The 13,918-nt window shown below is 64.1% G+C and overlaps 2 protein-coding genes across 12 annotated transcripts; one reads left to right on the forward strand and one right to left on the reverse strand.

Annotated features, from left to right (window-relative positions):
• Positions 1–811: 811 nt before the first annotated feature.
• On the reverse strand, positions 812–5,728 carry CENPX (centromere protein X). 7 transcript variants are annotated; one of them, XM_033181642.1, is made up of 6 exons: positions 5,318–5,728; positions 3,160–3,263; positions 1,958–2,009; positions 1,743–1,796; positions 1,415–1,488; positions 812–1,326 (listed from the first exon to the last, which is right to left on the reverse strand). In XM_033181642.1, the coding sequence occupies exons 1-6, from the start codon at positions 5,634–5,636 to the stop codon at positions 1,312–1,314; spliced, it is 618 nt and encodes a 205-aa protein (XP_033037533.1). In that variant the 5' UTR covers positions 5,637–5,728; the 3' UTR covers positions 812–1,311. The 7 variants fall into 7 exon arrangements, with proteins under 7 accessions (XP_033037533.1, XP_033037532.1, XP_033037535.1 ...); XM_033181641.1 differs by having other exon boundaries at positions 1,400–1,488; positions 5,318–5,676; XM_033181644.1 differs by lacking the exon at positions 5,318–5,728 and adding an exon at positions 3,733–5,297 and having other exon boundaries at positions 1,400–1,488; positions 3,160–3,286.
• Positions 5,729–5,764: 36 nt separating this feature from the next.
• LRRC45 (leucine rich repeat containing 45) lies at positions 5,765–13,630 on the forward strand. 5 transcript variants are annotated; one of them, XM_033181630.1, is made up of 17 exons: positions 5,765–6,348; positions 6,762–6,823; positions 7,173–7,243; positions 7,488–7,726; positions 7,860–7,988; positions 9,420–9,532; positions 9,899–9,957; positions 10,185–10,262; positions 10,521–10,656; positions 10,743–10,820; positions 10,871–11,009; positions 11,112–11,182; positions 11,602–11,694; positions 12,054–12,146; positions 12,539–12,712; positions 12,794–12,941; positions 13,084–13,630. In XM_033181630.1, exons 1-17 carry the CDS (start codon positions 6,129–6,131, stop codon positions 13,278–13,280), a joined length of 2,100 nt encoding a protein of 699 aa, XP_033037521.1. In that variant the 5' UTR covers positions 5,765–6,128; the 3' UTR covers positions 13,281–13,630. The 5 variants fall into 5 exon arrangements, with proteins under 5 accessions (XP_033037521.1, XP_033037522.1, XP_033037523.1 ...); XM_033181631.1 differs by having other exon boundaries at positions 10,898–11,009; XM_033181632.1 differs by having other exon boundaries at positions 7,488–7,666; positions 7,848–7,988.
• Positions 13,631–13,918: the final 288 nt, after the last annotated feature.

Consider the following 13,918-nt stretch of genomic DNA (forward strand, 5'->3'; position numbering starts at 1 on the left):
TCAGCAGCCCTGCCTTCCCGGGGCCAGTGGGGCTCAATCAAGGATGAAGAGGCTTGCCTCAAAGTTGTCTTTGGGCACCAGGGCAGGAGAGAGGCTGGGCCACCTCTGATGGGTCCCACGGGGCAGCTCTTGTGCTTCCCACCCTGACTCCCTACCCCTTGCCCTCCCTGCGTGGGGCACCAGGATGGCACTCAGCTGAGAGCCCCTGGGCTGCTTCCAGTCCTGGGCTCTGACGAGAGAGAGTGAGGTGGGCTGGAGGGGAAGTGGCCAAGGCTCTGCCCACTTCCCAAGCGTTGGCACAAGTGGAGCTTATGCCAGAGGCCCCCGAGAGTCAGAGGGCAGCCAGACTTGGGTGGGGCATCCAGGCAGGTCCCACAGCCCTGTGTCTCCAAGGGTGGGCAGAGGGCATGGCTGAGGGGCTGACCTGCACCCCCATGGCACTGCTTGGGACCAGTGTCGGAGAAAAGGGGAGGCCTGTTCTTCATTTCAGCAGGCTGTTGGGCCAGGGACTCTCTCACCCTGTGCGTCTTGGTCCTGCCTGTGGCCACTGCCTGCGGCCACAGGAACATTCCTGGAAGCCACTGCCCACTGTGGCTGCCCCAACCCCTGGGGCAGGAGGAACATTTTGCAGGCGGGTGTGCGCGGTCCGGGTTCCGCAGCGCCTGGGGGCGGGGCCGAGTCACTCGCACACATGCTGGGTGTTAGTGCGTCCTCCTGGTGCTTTGCTTTCTTACCAGGAGTGGAAGGTGCACACGGGGAGTGAGGCTTTGAAGCAGTTTGACTTTGGTGATTAATGGCAAGAAGGCCAAGCTGGGAGAGACAGTTTTGATTTATTGATGTTGCTTTGTGAGAACAAATTTATAGCCTGGGGAAGCATCTTCCAAGGGGAATATCGCATGGCTGGAAAGGTCACACGCCAGCTTTGATGTCGGGTGGCAGGAATGTGGGCAGGAGGCGGCGCTGCCAGCCGCTGTTTGTCAAACACACAGGCTACCTGCTGGCCGGGCCTTTCCCAGCACCTGCCTGTAGGACCCTGGGTGGTACGCACTGTTGCCCCAGGGAGGAGAGGCAGGGACTCCCCAGGTGCTGCCCCTTCCCACACCAGTGTCCCCACTGGACACTCCAAGGGCAGCAGTGCACCGCAGTCCTGCTCCTTCTGCACAGGCTGGAGACACCTGGGGATCTTGCTTGAATCAACTCTAAACCCCTCAGGTCCTTCCCCGCCTGTTATCAGAGGCCGCTGGAAACACAAGGCCTGCTTCTATGGACCAGGGGCTCCTCTGGGGGTGGCCTCAGCCACGGCTGCGATCCCTAGAAGTCCAGGAGCTGTGGGGGAGAGAAGTGCTTAGGGCCAGCCAGCTGGGCACCTCCATTGGCGCCGTGACCCACGCTCACCCACCAGCTGCGGGAGCACCTTCTCCAGCTGGTCCACATCCACACGGGGCGCGTCTTCTGCCTGGGCCTGCCGCACCCCGCGGACTGCTGCTTCTGCGGTGAGAAACGCGCGAGGTGGGGGATCTTAAACCCAAGCCCAGCGAGGGCCACAGCCTGGGCCGGTGCCCCTACCCACACCCACGGGCAGCCCCCAGAACCAGGCCACAGCACCTGACAAACAGGCTCAGGAGACCCAAGTTTAGGACCTTGTGGGAAACTGGGGAAAACACCTCTTGGTTTTCCCGCTGTGAAAACACAAAAAGAATTCTGGACGCGGTGCCTGGAGGGAGTGTGGGCCCCGGACTCACCCACAACAAAGATCTTCAGCAACTCCGCCGTGAGCTGCAGCGCGTCCCCGCTCACTGCAAGGCAGAGGAGGTCATGTGGGACCCTCACCCACTGCTCCGGCTGGGGCCTCCAGACCTACCCCCGCCCTCCCCAGGCCTTGGCCCTGCGGACTTGCGGGAAAGGGTCTCTGAGGACAAGTACGGGGACCACCTCCCGCCCACACCCCTACCCGCACCTTTGGTCTTGTCATCCTTAAAGTGCAGGTGCAGCAGCCTGCTCACCAGCTCCTGGAGGGAAGGGGGTGTCAGTGCCAGGCCCCGCCCTCCCCCCGCACCCCCCAGGGTGGTGATCATTCTGGGTGACGGTGGCTGTGATTTCCGGCTGGAGATGCCCTCTGTGCTTGGGCCTCTCCCAGGGCAGGGGACAAGGGCCAGCCTAGTGGTTAGGGTGGCAGAAGCTGGAGAAGCAGGATGTGTGGGCAGCTCCACTTGGGGCGCCAGGACTCTTCACAAGGTCTGTGCAAGGAGCCTCCCTACAGCGTGAGTGGTTGTAGACACGGGAGCAGGCCCTGCTGCTGGGGCTCCAGGGAGAGTGGAGAAAGGCCTCGTTGAGTCTGGCCTGATCTTGCACTCCCATCCCCGGCGGAGGGCCATGGCTCTGCTCTCCTTGTGGAGAGGCAGGGAAGGCAGAGCCCAGGTTGGGTCTGGAGGCTGGAGGTGGCTGCTCCCAGGTGGGCTGGACTGAGGGAGTGCCACCCGTAAGGCCTTGCTTGTGCCAACTCTGTTCTGGGTGCTGGGTCAGCTCCACCGGTCCTGCCCTGGTGCTCATGATCCTGCAGGAGGTTCTGGTGTCCTGGGAGTACAGAGCTAGGCTGTGCCAGCGTGGTCCGCAGGCTGGAGTGAGGGGTGGGCCAGACGCTGAGGGCCCAGGGCCTGATCAGCTCTCCGTGGCAGGCAACTGGGAGTCCTTTCTAGGTTTTTTGTGGAAAGCAGTACCGGCATTTGAAAGGACCACTCTGGCTGCCAAGCCCAGGGTGGGGGAAGGGAGGGGCTGCGGAGCCAGGGCCTTTCTGCCTTCCTGATGGACGGAGGACAGGGACAAGGGAGGAGTCCACACTGAGACCCCAAAAGGATAGCACTGCTCTGAGGAGATGGGGGGCTGTGGGCATGTGTATTTTGGAGCCAGGACGCAGGAGCTCAGTTTGGGATGCATTGTGTGAACACAGGAGCTATCCACAGAGTGGCGGGTGGCAGCGGCAGTGGTGGCGGCCGAGACTCAGGAGGGCAGCCCCGGGTGGCTGGTGGAGCCACCAGACTCAGTGAGGCGGCCCAGGCCAGGCACTGGCCCACAGTGGCTGGGAAAGGAGCCAGCATGGAGTGTCCGGGGCTGGGGGCAGGGGCAGTGGGCACCCAGGAGCCCAGAAACACAGGCACTAACCTGTGAACAACCGGCCAGGCCGCCAGCATCGGCCACAGGGAGGTCACAGCACCTCACCCTGAGCAGTCCAGCAGGTGACAAGCAGAGCATGGATGGGTGAAGCCCTGAGACGCGGGAGGTGAAGAATGTTCCCCAGCCGGGCGCGGTGGCTCAAGCCTGTAATCCCAGCACTTTGGGAGGCCGAGATGGGCGGATCACGAGGTCAGGAGATCGAGACCATCCTGGCTAACACGGTGAAACCCCGTCTCTACTAAAAATACAAAAACTAGGCCGGGCGCGGTGGCTCAAGCCTGTAATCCCGGCACTTTGGGAGGCCGAGACGGGCGAATCACGAGGTCAGGAGATTGAGACCCTCCTGGCTAACACGGTGAAACCCCGTCTCTACTAAAAAATACAAAAAACTAGCCGGGCGAGGTGGCGGGCGCCTGTAGCCCCAGCTACTCGGGAGGCTGAGGCAGGAGAATGGCGTGAACCCGGGAGGCGGAGCTTGCAGTGAGCTGAGATCTGGCCACTGCACTCCAGCCCGGGCGACAGAGCGAGACTCCGCCTCAAAAAAAAAAAAAAAAAAAAAATGTTCCCCAGCAGGGGGCAGCAGGGTCCAGCATCCCGGCTCGTCCTGAGCCCTCGCTGTCCCCTAGCCAGGGTCCCAGTCACCACCCGCATGAGCTCAGCGCCACCTGCTGGTCCTTCCTGCTGCTTACAGCCAGCAATACCGGAAAGGCACCAGAAGACGTAGAGAAGGCACTAGCTTCCCACCTGCTCCGGGACCCCACGCCAGAGAGTGGCGGATGCCAGAGCTGCCTTGACAATCCAAGGGGCTGCTCCGTACACCGGCAGCGGCCTCGGAAGGCAGGCCCAGCACTGGGGCAGTTGTGGGAGGGCCTGGGACACACCCAGCTTTGCCCCATGACCTGTGGGTGCCACACCAGGGCTGCAGGACCCCTGCTCCCCATCGTCTTCACACTCATCCTCTGCAATGACCACAACTCCAGCTCTGGCCAGAGCCCCCGGGCCTCTAGTTGTCAGGTGGGCTTGATGGAGAGAACACATGACCTCCTGGGGTGTGTACCCAGTAACCCCTCTCCGGCAGTGGCCTTTGAGCTACTCTAACCTGGGGGATTCTCCCAACCACCCAGTGAGGTGGCCCATGCCTCAGTGACTTTCTGAGTTCTGGCGAGAATCTTCAGCAACTCCACCAGAGTGCCTCACACTGACCCCCTGCTGTCTTGGGTGATAAACAAGGGCCTGATGCAGGAGAAACAAAGAGTTCTCCCTGCGTCTACAGGACTTCCCTGAAGTCCTCCCCCCACGATGGGTTCACAAGGGCCTGAGACCCTCCCTTCCCAGGCCACAGAGGCCCACGAGGCCCTGCTGACATCGAGGAAGCTCAGTGCCCCAACCTTCAGGTAGAGCAAAAGAAAGAAAGGCTCAGAAACCATTCTGCCTGCACTGATGGGGCCCCGCACACGGACTCTGCACATGACACCCTGTGAGAGCTCCACTTGCCAGGGGCAGGGAAGAGCGGGGCACGCCCTGCAGCCTGAGCGGATCCTGGCTCAGACGGCCTGGGTCTGACCCTAGCTCTGCTGAGTCACTTAACGCCCCCGTGCCTCAGTTTTCCCACTCGCGGGTGGGGTTAATCCGTGTCAAGTGTGAGTAACGTGGAGTACCGAGGAAACCACGCGTTCCTAGCCCAGTGCTGGTGCCCACTATGGAGCAGGCAAAAGGGAAACCACTGTGCCTGGCGGCTAGGGTAGGTCCTGCCGGCTCCTCGGGCTGGACGGTCTCACTGTCCCCGTCCTGGGGCCTGATCTCCCCTTAACAGGAGACCCCAGGCTCAGGGCGCAGGGCAGCGGCCCAGCTCCTCTCTTCGCCGGCTTGGACTCCGCCATGACGGCGCCCACCCCTGCCTGTTTCTGCAGACCCTTTCCACCTTCCCGCAGCCCCGGCTGCCCCACGCGCCCTCCTACTAGCTGCGAGACCCCCGCCCAGGAGGGCGCGGGGCGCGCGGCCGGGCTGGGGTCGGAGTCTGAGAACGGGCCCAACCTCAAAGACACAGGTGGGCGGCGCGGGGGCTGGCGTCTGGCCCTCACGGTGTCACGCGTGGGGTCGGGACGGAGCGTCCACACCCGCCTGGCCCCTGCCTGCCGGCCCTCACCTTCCGGAAGCCGGCTCCAGCTCCGGCTCCCTCCATGATCGCAGCCTCGACGCACGCCCTCCGGAACCCCGCCCCTCCAGCCAATGAGAGCAGAGCGCGTCCTCGGAGCCCCGCCCCGCTCCCCTAGCCAAAGAACCCGGAACGCCTTCTCTCGGAGCCCGCCCCAATGCCTCAGCCAATGAGGCTGGAGCGCGCCCTCCAGCAGCCCCGCCCCCACATCCCTCAGCCAATGAACCCGGAGCGCGCCCTTCCGGGGCACCACCCTCACGCCCGTCAGCCAATGAGCCTGGAGCATGCCCCCTCGGGGCCCCACCCTCATGCCGCTAGCCAATGAACCTGGAGCGCGCTGCCCCCTTTCAGCCTGCGGCCCGAAGGGCGCGCCAGTTCCTTTGCTTTCATTGGCCCGCACCGAGAGCTGCCTGCGCAGAGCCTGCTGGGAGTTGTAGTTCCCGCGGCCTCTCCCGGCACGCCTTGTTCTTCCTGGATACTGAGGCCCAGACGCGGCAGCCGAGAGGGCGGGGGTCGGGGCTGCAGGCGCGGCAGGGCCGGGTGGGGTCGCGCGACGCGCCTGCCTGCTTCCTGCACGGGTAGTCCCCAAGCACTGGGGGGCCCCAGCCCAAAGCGGACCTTGACTACCGCCCAGCCCCGCGCTCCAGGACCTCCCGCCCGCGGAGCCCACTCGGATTGCTCTTCGTCTGGGTCAGCGGAGGCCCCGTCTCCCGTACTCGGCGCTGGGACTGCTCCGCACCGGGCGGCTCCCTTTAAGCAGCTGCGGGAGCATGCGGAGGAGGCCCTGCCGGCCCCGCGGGTCATGGAGGAGTTCCGGCGCTCCTACAGCCGCCTGTGCAGGGAGAGTGGGGCCGAGCCCCAGGAGGCTGTCCTGCAGCAGCTGCACCAGCTTCCCAGGGGCCGGCTGGACCTGGCCACGCAGAGCCTGACGGTGGAGACCTGCAGGGCCCTGGGCAAGCTGCTGCCGAGGGAGATGCTGTGCACGGAGCTGGTCCTGAGTGACTGCATGCTCAGCGAGGAAGGTGGGCAGGCGTGGCGGGGTGGATCCCTCTGCTCCTTAGCTGCCCACACCGTTGCCTCGGCAGCCCCAGAGGTCGCTTCCTCTCCAGGCTCTCCTCTTTCTGTGACGTAGTTAAAGCGAGCAGGGGCGCCCCTTCCTGCACCTGGGAGTAGAGGACAGTTCCTCTGTATGACAGGGGAGAGACCTTGACATGCCCCGCTTACCTGGGTCCCCGTGTGCTGAGCCGGCTTGGTGCCTGACAGGGGCCGCCGGTGTTTCAAACATGACTTCATAGCGAGACTTGGCCAGCGCCAACCCAGACCACCGGGACAGTTGTCCCTCCCTGGGTGTAGGGAGATGCCCTGAAAAGGGGCCAACGGGGAGGATCTTGGGGTCAGCAGGGGCAGAGAGTGACCGCTGGCCCCCCTTACACAGGGGCCATACTGCTGCTCCGAGGCCTGTGTGCCAACACCGTGCTGCGCTTTCTGGACTTAAAGGTGAGATACCTGCGCTCTTGAGTGTCCAAGTGTGCCACCCAAGGGCAAGAGGAGAGGGGGAAGATGCCAGGTCTCAGGGGCCGGGGGTCTGGGCAGGTGGCTGGAAACTGTGAGTCCCCAGGCTGTTCTCTGATGGCCTCCTGTGTGTGACCATCTCCGGAGCAAGAGTTCATGTCGACAAACAAGCCGGCCCTTGGAAGCCCCCTGAAGGCAGGGAGCCCAGGAGCTGAGGGAGGCTGCACCTCCCTGCAGAGTGCACCCCAGCCTTGTCCCCTGGCTGACCAAGGCCCTTGGGAAATTCAGAGCCAATCAGGGCACGGGAGTGACTGACGGCCTGTTTCTCTCCTAGGGCAACAACCTTCGGGCCGCAGGGGCCGAGGCTCTGGGAAAACTCCTCCAACAGAACAAGTCCATTCAGAGGTGGGGGGTGGTCCGGACCCACCATCACTGCAGGCCCTGTCTCTGTGGTTGAGGACTGGCCCCAGAGCACATGGTTCTGCAGCCCGAGTTCCACACTGCCAGTTGCCCGTGTTTCACATACGCTGGCAGGGAGTAGTCAGAGGCTCCGGCCCATCAGACCCCAAGCCCACACCTGTCCCTAAGCCCTGGACCCCACAGGCCAGGCAGTCCCCTAGGCGAACTCTGGCTCCTGCCCCTCCTGCAGCCTTACGCTGGAGTGGAACAGCCTGGGCACGTGGGACGATGCCTTTGCCACCTTCTGCGGGGGCCTGGCGGCCAACGGCACCCTGCAGCAGCTGGACCTCCGCAACAACCAGATCAATCACCAGGGTGCTGAGGAGCTGGCCCTCGCCCTGAAGGGCAACACCACCCTCCAGCAGCTGGGTGAGGCCCCCAGGCGCCTCAGGCTCCTTCATCCCTCTGAGGCTGCCTTTGCTCTTGGAAGTAAGGGGCTAGGGGACTTGCCTGCGTTCCTGCTCTGTTGACCACAAGGCAGTGCCCCCAGGGAAGCACCCCAGCCAGGCCAGCTCCCCTCTGCCAGGTGCATTCTGTCTTGTGACTACAGGTTTCCTTCCAGACCTGCGCTGGAATAACATTGGCCTCCTGGGAGGCCGGGCCCTCATGAACTGTCTCCCCAGCAACAGAACGCTGTGGAGGCTGGACCTGGCTGGGAACAACGTCCCCGGAGATGTCCTCAGAGCCGTGGGTACGGTGCGGGGCTGTGTGGAGCCACCTCAGAGCCGTGGGTACGGTGCGGGGCTGTGTGGAGCCACCTCAGAGCCGTGGGTACGGTGCAGGGCTGTGTGGAGCCACGTGTCAGCCTTTGACAGAGGCCTGTCCGCGGAGGTCGGGGTGCTCGGCTCAGGACTGGAACTGATGAGGAGAGCAGCCTGAGAGCCCGGGGAAGCGGGAAGGAGCAGAGGGGTCGTGGGGCACCTGTTTGGCACTTGATTGGCGTTGACCACACATTGGCACTGAGGCGCCCTGTGTGCTTGCTGAGTTCTTAGGACCTGTGCGGTGTCAGGGTGCCCATTTCACAGCTGGGAAAGCTGAAGCCGTGTGGCTCACAGCCCTGGCCTTGATGGCTTTGCTGATGTTTCAGGTGGCCCAGGCCTGGGCCAGGAAGGCTCCCTGGTCACCCTGAGTTTGTGGCTCTGCATGTGAGTCATGAGAGGTGGGGCCGCCTGGCCTGTGCTGGCCTCCACATTCCCTCCCACCAGCGACCCTAAATCCTTGCAGCTGATGTCTCAGCCTTAGGCCCCAGTGCCCCAGAGCCCCAGACCCAGCTGAGAACTTTGCCAGGCCCCGTACTCCCTAATCCGCGCACAGCGGCAGCCTCTTCCGGCCCCTGTGCTGAGGCTCCCCCCTTCTGCTGGCTCTGCCTGGCCTCTGGCTCCAGCTGCACCGTCCCTGGCTTTGCCTCAGTGCTGCCCTGGGTGTTGTCATCGCTCCTGACCTCTGCCCCCTAGCCACATGCCACCCAGATCTTTCCAGAACATGAGCTGGGCACAGCGTTCGCCTCAGCATTGTGTGGTGCCCCTTGACCTTTGGGATAGTGGCCAGATGCCCCAGGATGGCCCTCGTCTTTTGCAATGTAGCACCCCCCACCACCTCTGCCACACGTGTGCCCGTGCCCAACACCAGGTGCCTCCTGCTTACAGCCCCAACCCCATGAAGCACCTTCCACCCTCATGCACTGAGGGGCACCCCTTACGTGCCAGGGGAGACGCTGCCCTACAAGGGCAACCAGCAGCCAGCTGCCGGGTGCAGGGCCGGTGGTCACCAGCCACTCCTGAGGCTAAGCAGCTCCAGGGCGACACAGCTCCTTGTGTGTGTGTGTGACAGTTCGCTCTGTCACCCAGGCTGGAGTGCAGTGGCACAATCCCGGCTCACTGCAACTTCCACCTCCCGGGTTCAAGCGATTCTCCTGCCTCAGCCTCCCGAGTAGCTGGGATTACAGGTGTGCAATACTATGCATGGCTAATTTTTTGCATTTTTAGTAGAGATAGGGTTTCACCATGTTGGCCAGGCTGGTCTCAAACCCCCGACCTCAGGTGATCCACCCACCTCAACCTCCCAAAGTGCTGGGATTCCACGCATGAGCCCCTGCGCCCGGCTGACACAGCTCCTTCTGCAGAGCAAGCCATGGGCCACAGCCAGGACCGGCTCACCACCTTCCAGGAGAACCAAGCCCGCACTCACGTCCTCAGCAAGGAGGTCCAGCACCTCCGGGAGGAGAAGTCCAAGCAGGTGAGAATGGCGCCTTCGCTGAGCTTGGAGCTGCTCGTGGCTGGAGGGCCTGGCCATGTCCTGCCTCCCTCGGCCCCGTGGTCTACCCACCTGGGGCCCCAGAGCCTGTCTGAGTGGCTCGTACCAGGAAGCAGGGGCGGCCTCCTGGTCTGATCTCCTGCAGGTGGGCTTCCTTGGGGAGCTGGTGTCTGAGCCCCAAGGCCTCACTCTGCAGGAGCCACCCTTCCTGTGAAGGAGACAGGGCGCTGTGGGTGGAACCTTTTGCTGCCTTGCTGTGTTGGTGGGCGCCGGCTCTCCTTCCCCGGAGAAGATTGGGTGCACACGCTGTAGGTGCTCTGACAGGGCTGTGGCTGTCTCTGTCCCCAGTTTCTGGACTTGATGGAGACCATTGATAAGCAGCGGGAAGAGATGGCCAAGAGCAGCAGGTGAGCGGGCCCAGGGCAGGGGCAAGGCAAGGCTTCAGGGATCGGGTCCTGGCTCAGACTCAGGTGGGACCAACCTGAGCCCACAAGTGAGGCCACGAGGTGGTGGCTGGAGGCTCAGTGCCCAGGCGACCGTAGATGCTTAAGGAACAGCAGCAGCTACCAAGGCCAGAGGCGTACAGGAGCGCTCTGGGGTTTGGGTGACTCTGCACCCTCCTCTCTGCCCACAGGGCATCGGCAGCCCGTGTAGGACAGCTTCAGGAAGCCCTGAATGAGAGGCACTCCATCATCAACGCTCTCAAGGCCAAGTAAGTAGGGGGTGGCTCAGGATACTTCAGAGACGTGCCCACAGCACAGAGAAGGGTGGTGTGAGCCTGTGTGCAAGTCCTGTTTGCAAAGTAGAGTTGGGAAATGGTGAGGCTGGGGCAGTAACCCAGAAGTCTTCCTGGAGGAGGCGGGTGCTGGCTGGGATTGACTAGGTGCCCAGCAACAGTGAGAGCAGCGAGGACTTTGTAAGGCACATGAAGCTCCAGCCGGGGCGGGGGTGCTGCCCTTCCATTCCGCAGGCTGCAGATGACGGAGGCCGCCCTGGCTCTGTCAGAGCAGAAGGCCCAGGACCTGGGGGAACTCCTGGCCACAGCGGAGCAGGAGCAGCTGAGCCTATCGCAGAGGCAGGCCAAGGAGCTCAAGCTGGAGCAGCAGGTGGGTGGGCGGCTTTGAGAGGGGTGGGCCAAGGGGTGGGTGGCAGCTTCGTGACCCTCACAGCCCATACCACGTTCCCCTCCCAGGAAGCTGCGGAGCGGGAGTCTAAGCTCCTCAGAGACTTGTCTGCTGCCAATGAAAAGAACCTGCTTCTGCAAAACCAGGTAGCTGTGGGGGAGCCAGGGAGCCCAGGGTGGGCACGGCAGGGCTGCAGCTTCCCTCTCTGGTACCGGCTTTCCAGGTAGAGGAGTTGGAGCGGAAGGTCAGGTGTCAGCAGGAGCAGCTGTTCCAGACCAAGCAGGAACTGACCAGCACATCAGCCGAGCTGAAGATGCGGGCCATCCAGGCCGAGGGTGGGCATGGGCAGGCCTGCTGTGGAAGGGTTGGGGATGGGCACCCTGGGGACAGGGTCCCCCAGGGGATGCTTACACACGCTCTGCCCCCTGGGCTTCCAGAGCGCCTGGACATGGAGAAGAAAAGGTGCAGACAGAGCCTGGAGGACTCGGAAAGCCTGCGCATCAAGGAGGTGCCCTCTTTGTTGGCCTCATCTGGCCTTTAACGCTCCTCAGCCTCTGTCCTTGGTGTCATGCAGGTGTCCCCAAAGCACATGCCTGGTGGGAGCTCCCCTTGCCAACCTGGGGTCACTGGGTGGCTGTATTTTGCCAGCCTGAGCGGATGTCAGACCCGGAACCTTCTATTGGGGCTGGGAGGAGACCCCGGCCATGCCTCAGCCGTAGTGCAGGCTGCCACTGAAGAGACACCAAGCCCCGCCTGTGCAGGGTGCGCATGCTAGGGTAGTTTCCTGCTAGGCCACCCGAGGCAGTGCTTTCTCAGAATGAACAAGGATCCCAAGAGACGCCTGCCTTCCAGGGTGGGGAGTCCATTGGGGGAAGGTAGGGAGGCCTGGCTCTCCAGCCTGGCCCCACAATTCCTGCCCCTGAGCAGGTGGAGCACATGACCCGGCACCTGGAGGAGAGTGAGAGGGCCATGCAGGAGCGGGTGCAGAGGCTGGAGGCTGCTCGGCTGTCCCTGGAAGAGGTGAGTGCCCACCAGGCAGGGCCAAGCTCTGCCTTAACCCTGGGCTGAACAAGGCAGGCACCCCTGATGTTCACCACCTCAGGACCACAGAGACCCCTTCCTGGCCTCAGAGCCTCATAAGTCCCACTTTGGGGACCCACCCACCAGTGTGCCCAAGAAGCCAGAGGGACTTAGGTGGCATTCGGGCTCCGTTGGCCGTAAGCACCTTGCCCAGCGAGCTAGGTGGCAGAGCAGCTGCGTGGCCCTCAGGAGGCTGGCAGAGAGGAGCTCCCCTGGTTGGTGTTGGCTGGATGGGCCAGAGAGAGAAGGGCCTTGGGCCAGGGACAGGAGAACGCGCTGGCAGGTGGCCGTCTATGTAGGAGTTGGGCCGAGTGAAAGCAGCGGCACTCAGCGAGCGTGGCCAGGCGGAGGAGGAGCTGATCAAGGCCAAGAACCAGGCCCACCTGGAGGAGGTGAGCCACACAGATGTCCGCCACCCTCCAGGCTGCCCAACATCACGATCCGCATGCAGACTCCAGAGCTGCGGTCTGAGTGGGGAGGCGGGAGTGTGGTGTTGAGGTCAGCTTCAGCCTTAGATCAGGGCCTGAGATAGTGGAAAGGTTTGGCTCATCTCTGCAGCCTGTGACTACACGCATGGAGGGACTGGAAGGGTGGTGTGACCGGAGAGGGAGGAGGGAAGCCCAGAGGGCATCTGAAGGAGGTGGCTGCCAGGGGAGCGGGTTCAGAGTTGTAGTAACTAGAGCAGCCAGTCCTGCAGAGGGGTGGGGTCGTGCCCATGCAGACATTCCCTCAGGTGAGCTCAGGCTGAGCCCCTCATTCTCCATGGCGGCTCCTGTGCTCACAGCGACAGCGTCTGGCTCACCTGGAGGACAAGCTGCGACTGCTGGCGCAGGCACGGGACGAGGCGCAGGGCGCTTGCCTGCAGCAGAGGCAGGCGGTGGCCGAGGCCCAGACCCGGGCCAGCCAGCTGGGCCTGCAAGTCGAGAGCCTGCGGCGGCGCCTGGAAGAGCTGCAGCAGGTAGCCGGGACTCCAGCGGGGGCCCCCGGGCATGCTAGGCCCCGATCCCGCACCTTACTCCCCGACCTTCGTGCCTGGCAGGAGCTGAGCCTCAAGGACCAGGAAAGGGTGACCGAGGTGAGCAGGGTGCGCGTGGAGCTGCAGGAGCAGAACGGCCGGCTGCAGGCAGAGCTGGCGGCTCAGGAGGCGCTGAGGGAGAAGGCGGCGGCCCTGGAGCGCCAGTTGAAAGGTGAGCCAGACCCTCGCCCTCCCGCCGCCCACTAGTGGGACGTGAGGCTAGCCAGAGAGCGGGGCTGGCCAGGTCTCCCGTGCTGAGGCCGTGCCACGGTGCGCTGGGACTGCGCCCGCTCAGTGCGCTCCTTGCCCTGCAGTGATGGCGAGCGACCACCGAGAGGCGCTGCTGGACAGGGAGAGCGAAAACGCGTCTCTCCGGGAGAAACTGCGGCTCCGGGAGGCGGAGATCGCCCGCATCCGGGACGAGGAGGCCCAGAGAGCGAGCTTCCTGCAGAACGCCGTCCTGGCTTACGTGCAGGGGTCCCCCGTGAGGACCCTAAGCCCCCCAAAGTGAGGCAGGCCGGGAGGACCCGGGCGCAGTAGGAGTACATCAGGCGGCGCCCGAGATTTCTTGGACCGGGGGCCGCCTCCCGCCCGGGCCGCCTCTTGAGACCCGGGTCGTCTGTTCCACGCGGGGGTTGCGGCGACTGGAGGTGGTGCCGCGGCTGCCGGGCGATCCCGTGGGAGGCGCCTGGGAAGGGCTTCCTCGCTGCCCCTTCTTCCCGGTCGATGCCACCTGGAAGCGCACCGGGAAGGGGTCCCGCGGGCACGTCTCTCCCTCGCCTTTTGCGATGTCACCGTGAACGCTGCGGCTGCCTGCGCGCGGCGGGGTTTGGAAATACAGCGCGTTTGCACTTTGTGATACATTCTGGCCCCGCCTCTCCCTCCAAACGCGCGACCCTCCGTGCCTCTCTCCAAACGCGCGGCCCTCTGCCCCCAGCCCTGCAGGGAGGGCCTGCCGGGGTGCGGCCGTTCGCCCCTCCTCGCCGCTGCCTGGAGGGACGGGAGGGCCGCTGGGGCTGTCCGTCTGGGGGTTCGGGCGGCTGCAGACCCCGGAGTTCCCAGCTGGCTCCCGGCAGCAGGGGGCGGGTCCCCGAGAACGCGCAGCGCGCGCAGCCGTCCCCGCTGGGTCCAGGTCGCTGGGCTCTCTCC

Source organism: Trachypithecus francoisi, unplaced genomic scaffold, assembly GCF_009764315.1.
Source record: "Trachypithecus francoisi isolate TF-2019V2 unplaced genomic scaffold, Tfra_2.0 Lachesis_group20, whole genome shotgun sequence".
Lineage (NCBI taxonomy): Eukaryota > Metazoa > Chordata > Mammalia > Primates > Cercopithecidae > Trachypithecus > Trachypithecus francoisi.

Bases quoted from the DNA above. Each gene is read 5' to 3' on its own strand.
- CENPX (XM_033181641.1), bottom strand. From the start codon at position 5,636: ATGAGGGTGGGGCCCCGAGGGGGCATGCTCCAGGCTCATTGGCTGACG. The intron at 2,010-3,159 runs GTTAGTGCCTGT...CCTTCCCTCCAG, and splicing joins GCCTGGCCGGTTGTTCACAG to GAGCTGGTGAGCAGGCTGCT. The intron at 1,797-1,957 runs GTGCGGGTAGGG...TCTGCCTTGCAG, and splicing joins TAAGGATGACAAGACCAAAG to TGAGCGGGGACGCGCTGCAG.
- LRRC45 (XM_033181630.1), top strand. From the start codon at position 6,129: ATGGAGGAGTTCCGGCGCTCCTACAGCCGCCTGTGCAGGGAGAGTGGG. The intron at 6,349-6,761 runs GTGGGCAGGCGT...CCCCTTACACAG, and splicing joins CTGCATGCTCAGCGAGGAAG to GGGCCATACTGCTGCTCCGA. The intron at 12,942-13,083 runs GTGAGCCAGACC...CTTGCCCTGCAG, and splicing joins CCTGGAGCGCCAGTTGAAAG to TGATGGCGAGCGACCACCGA.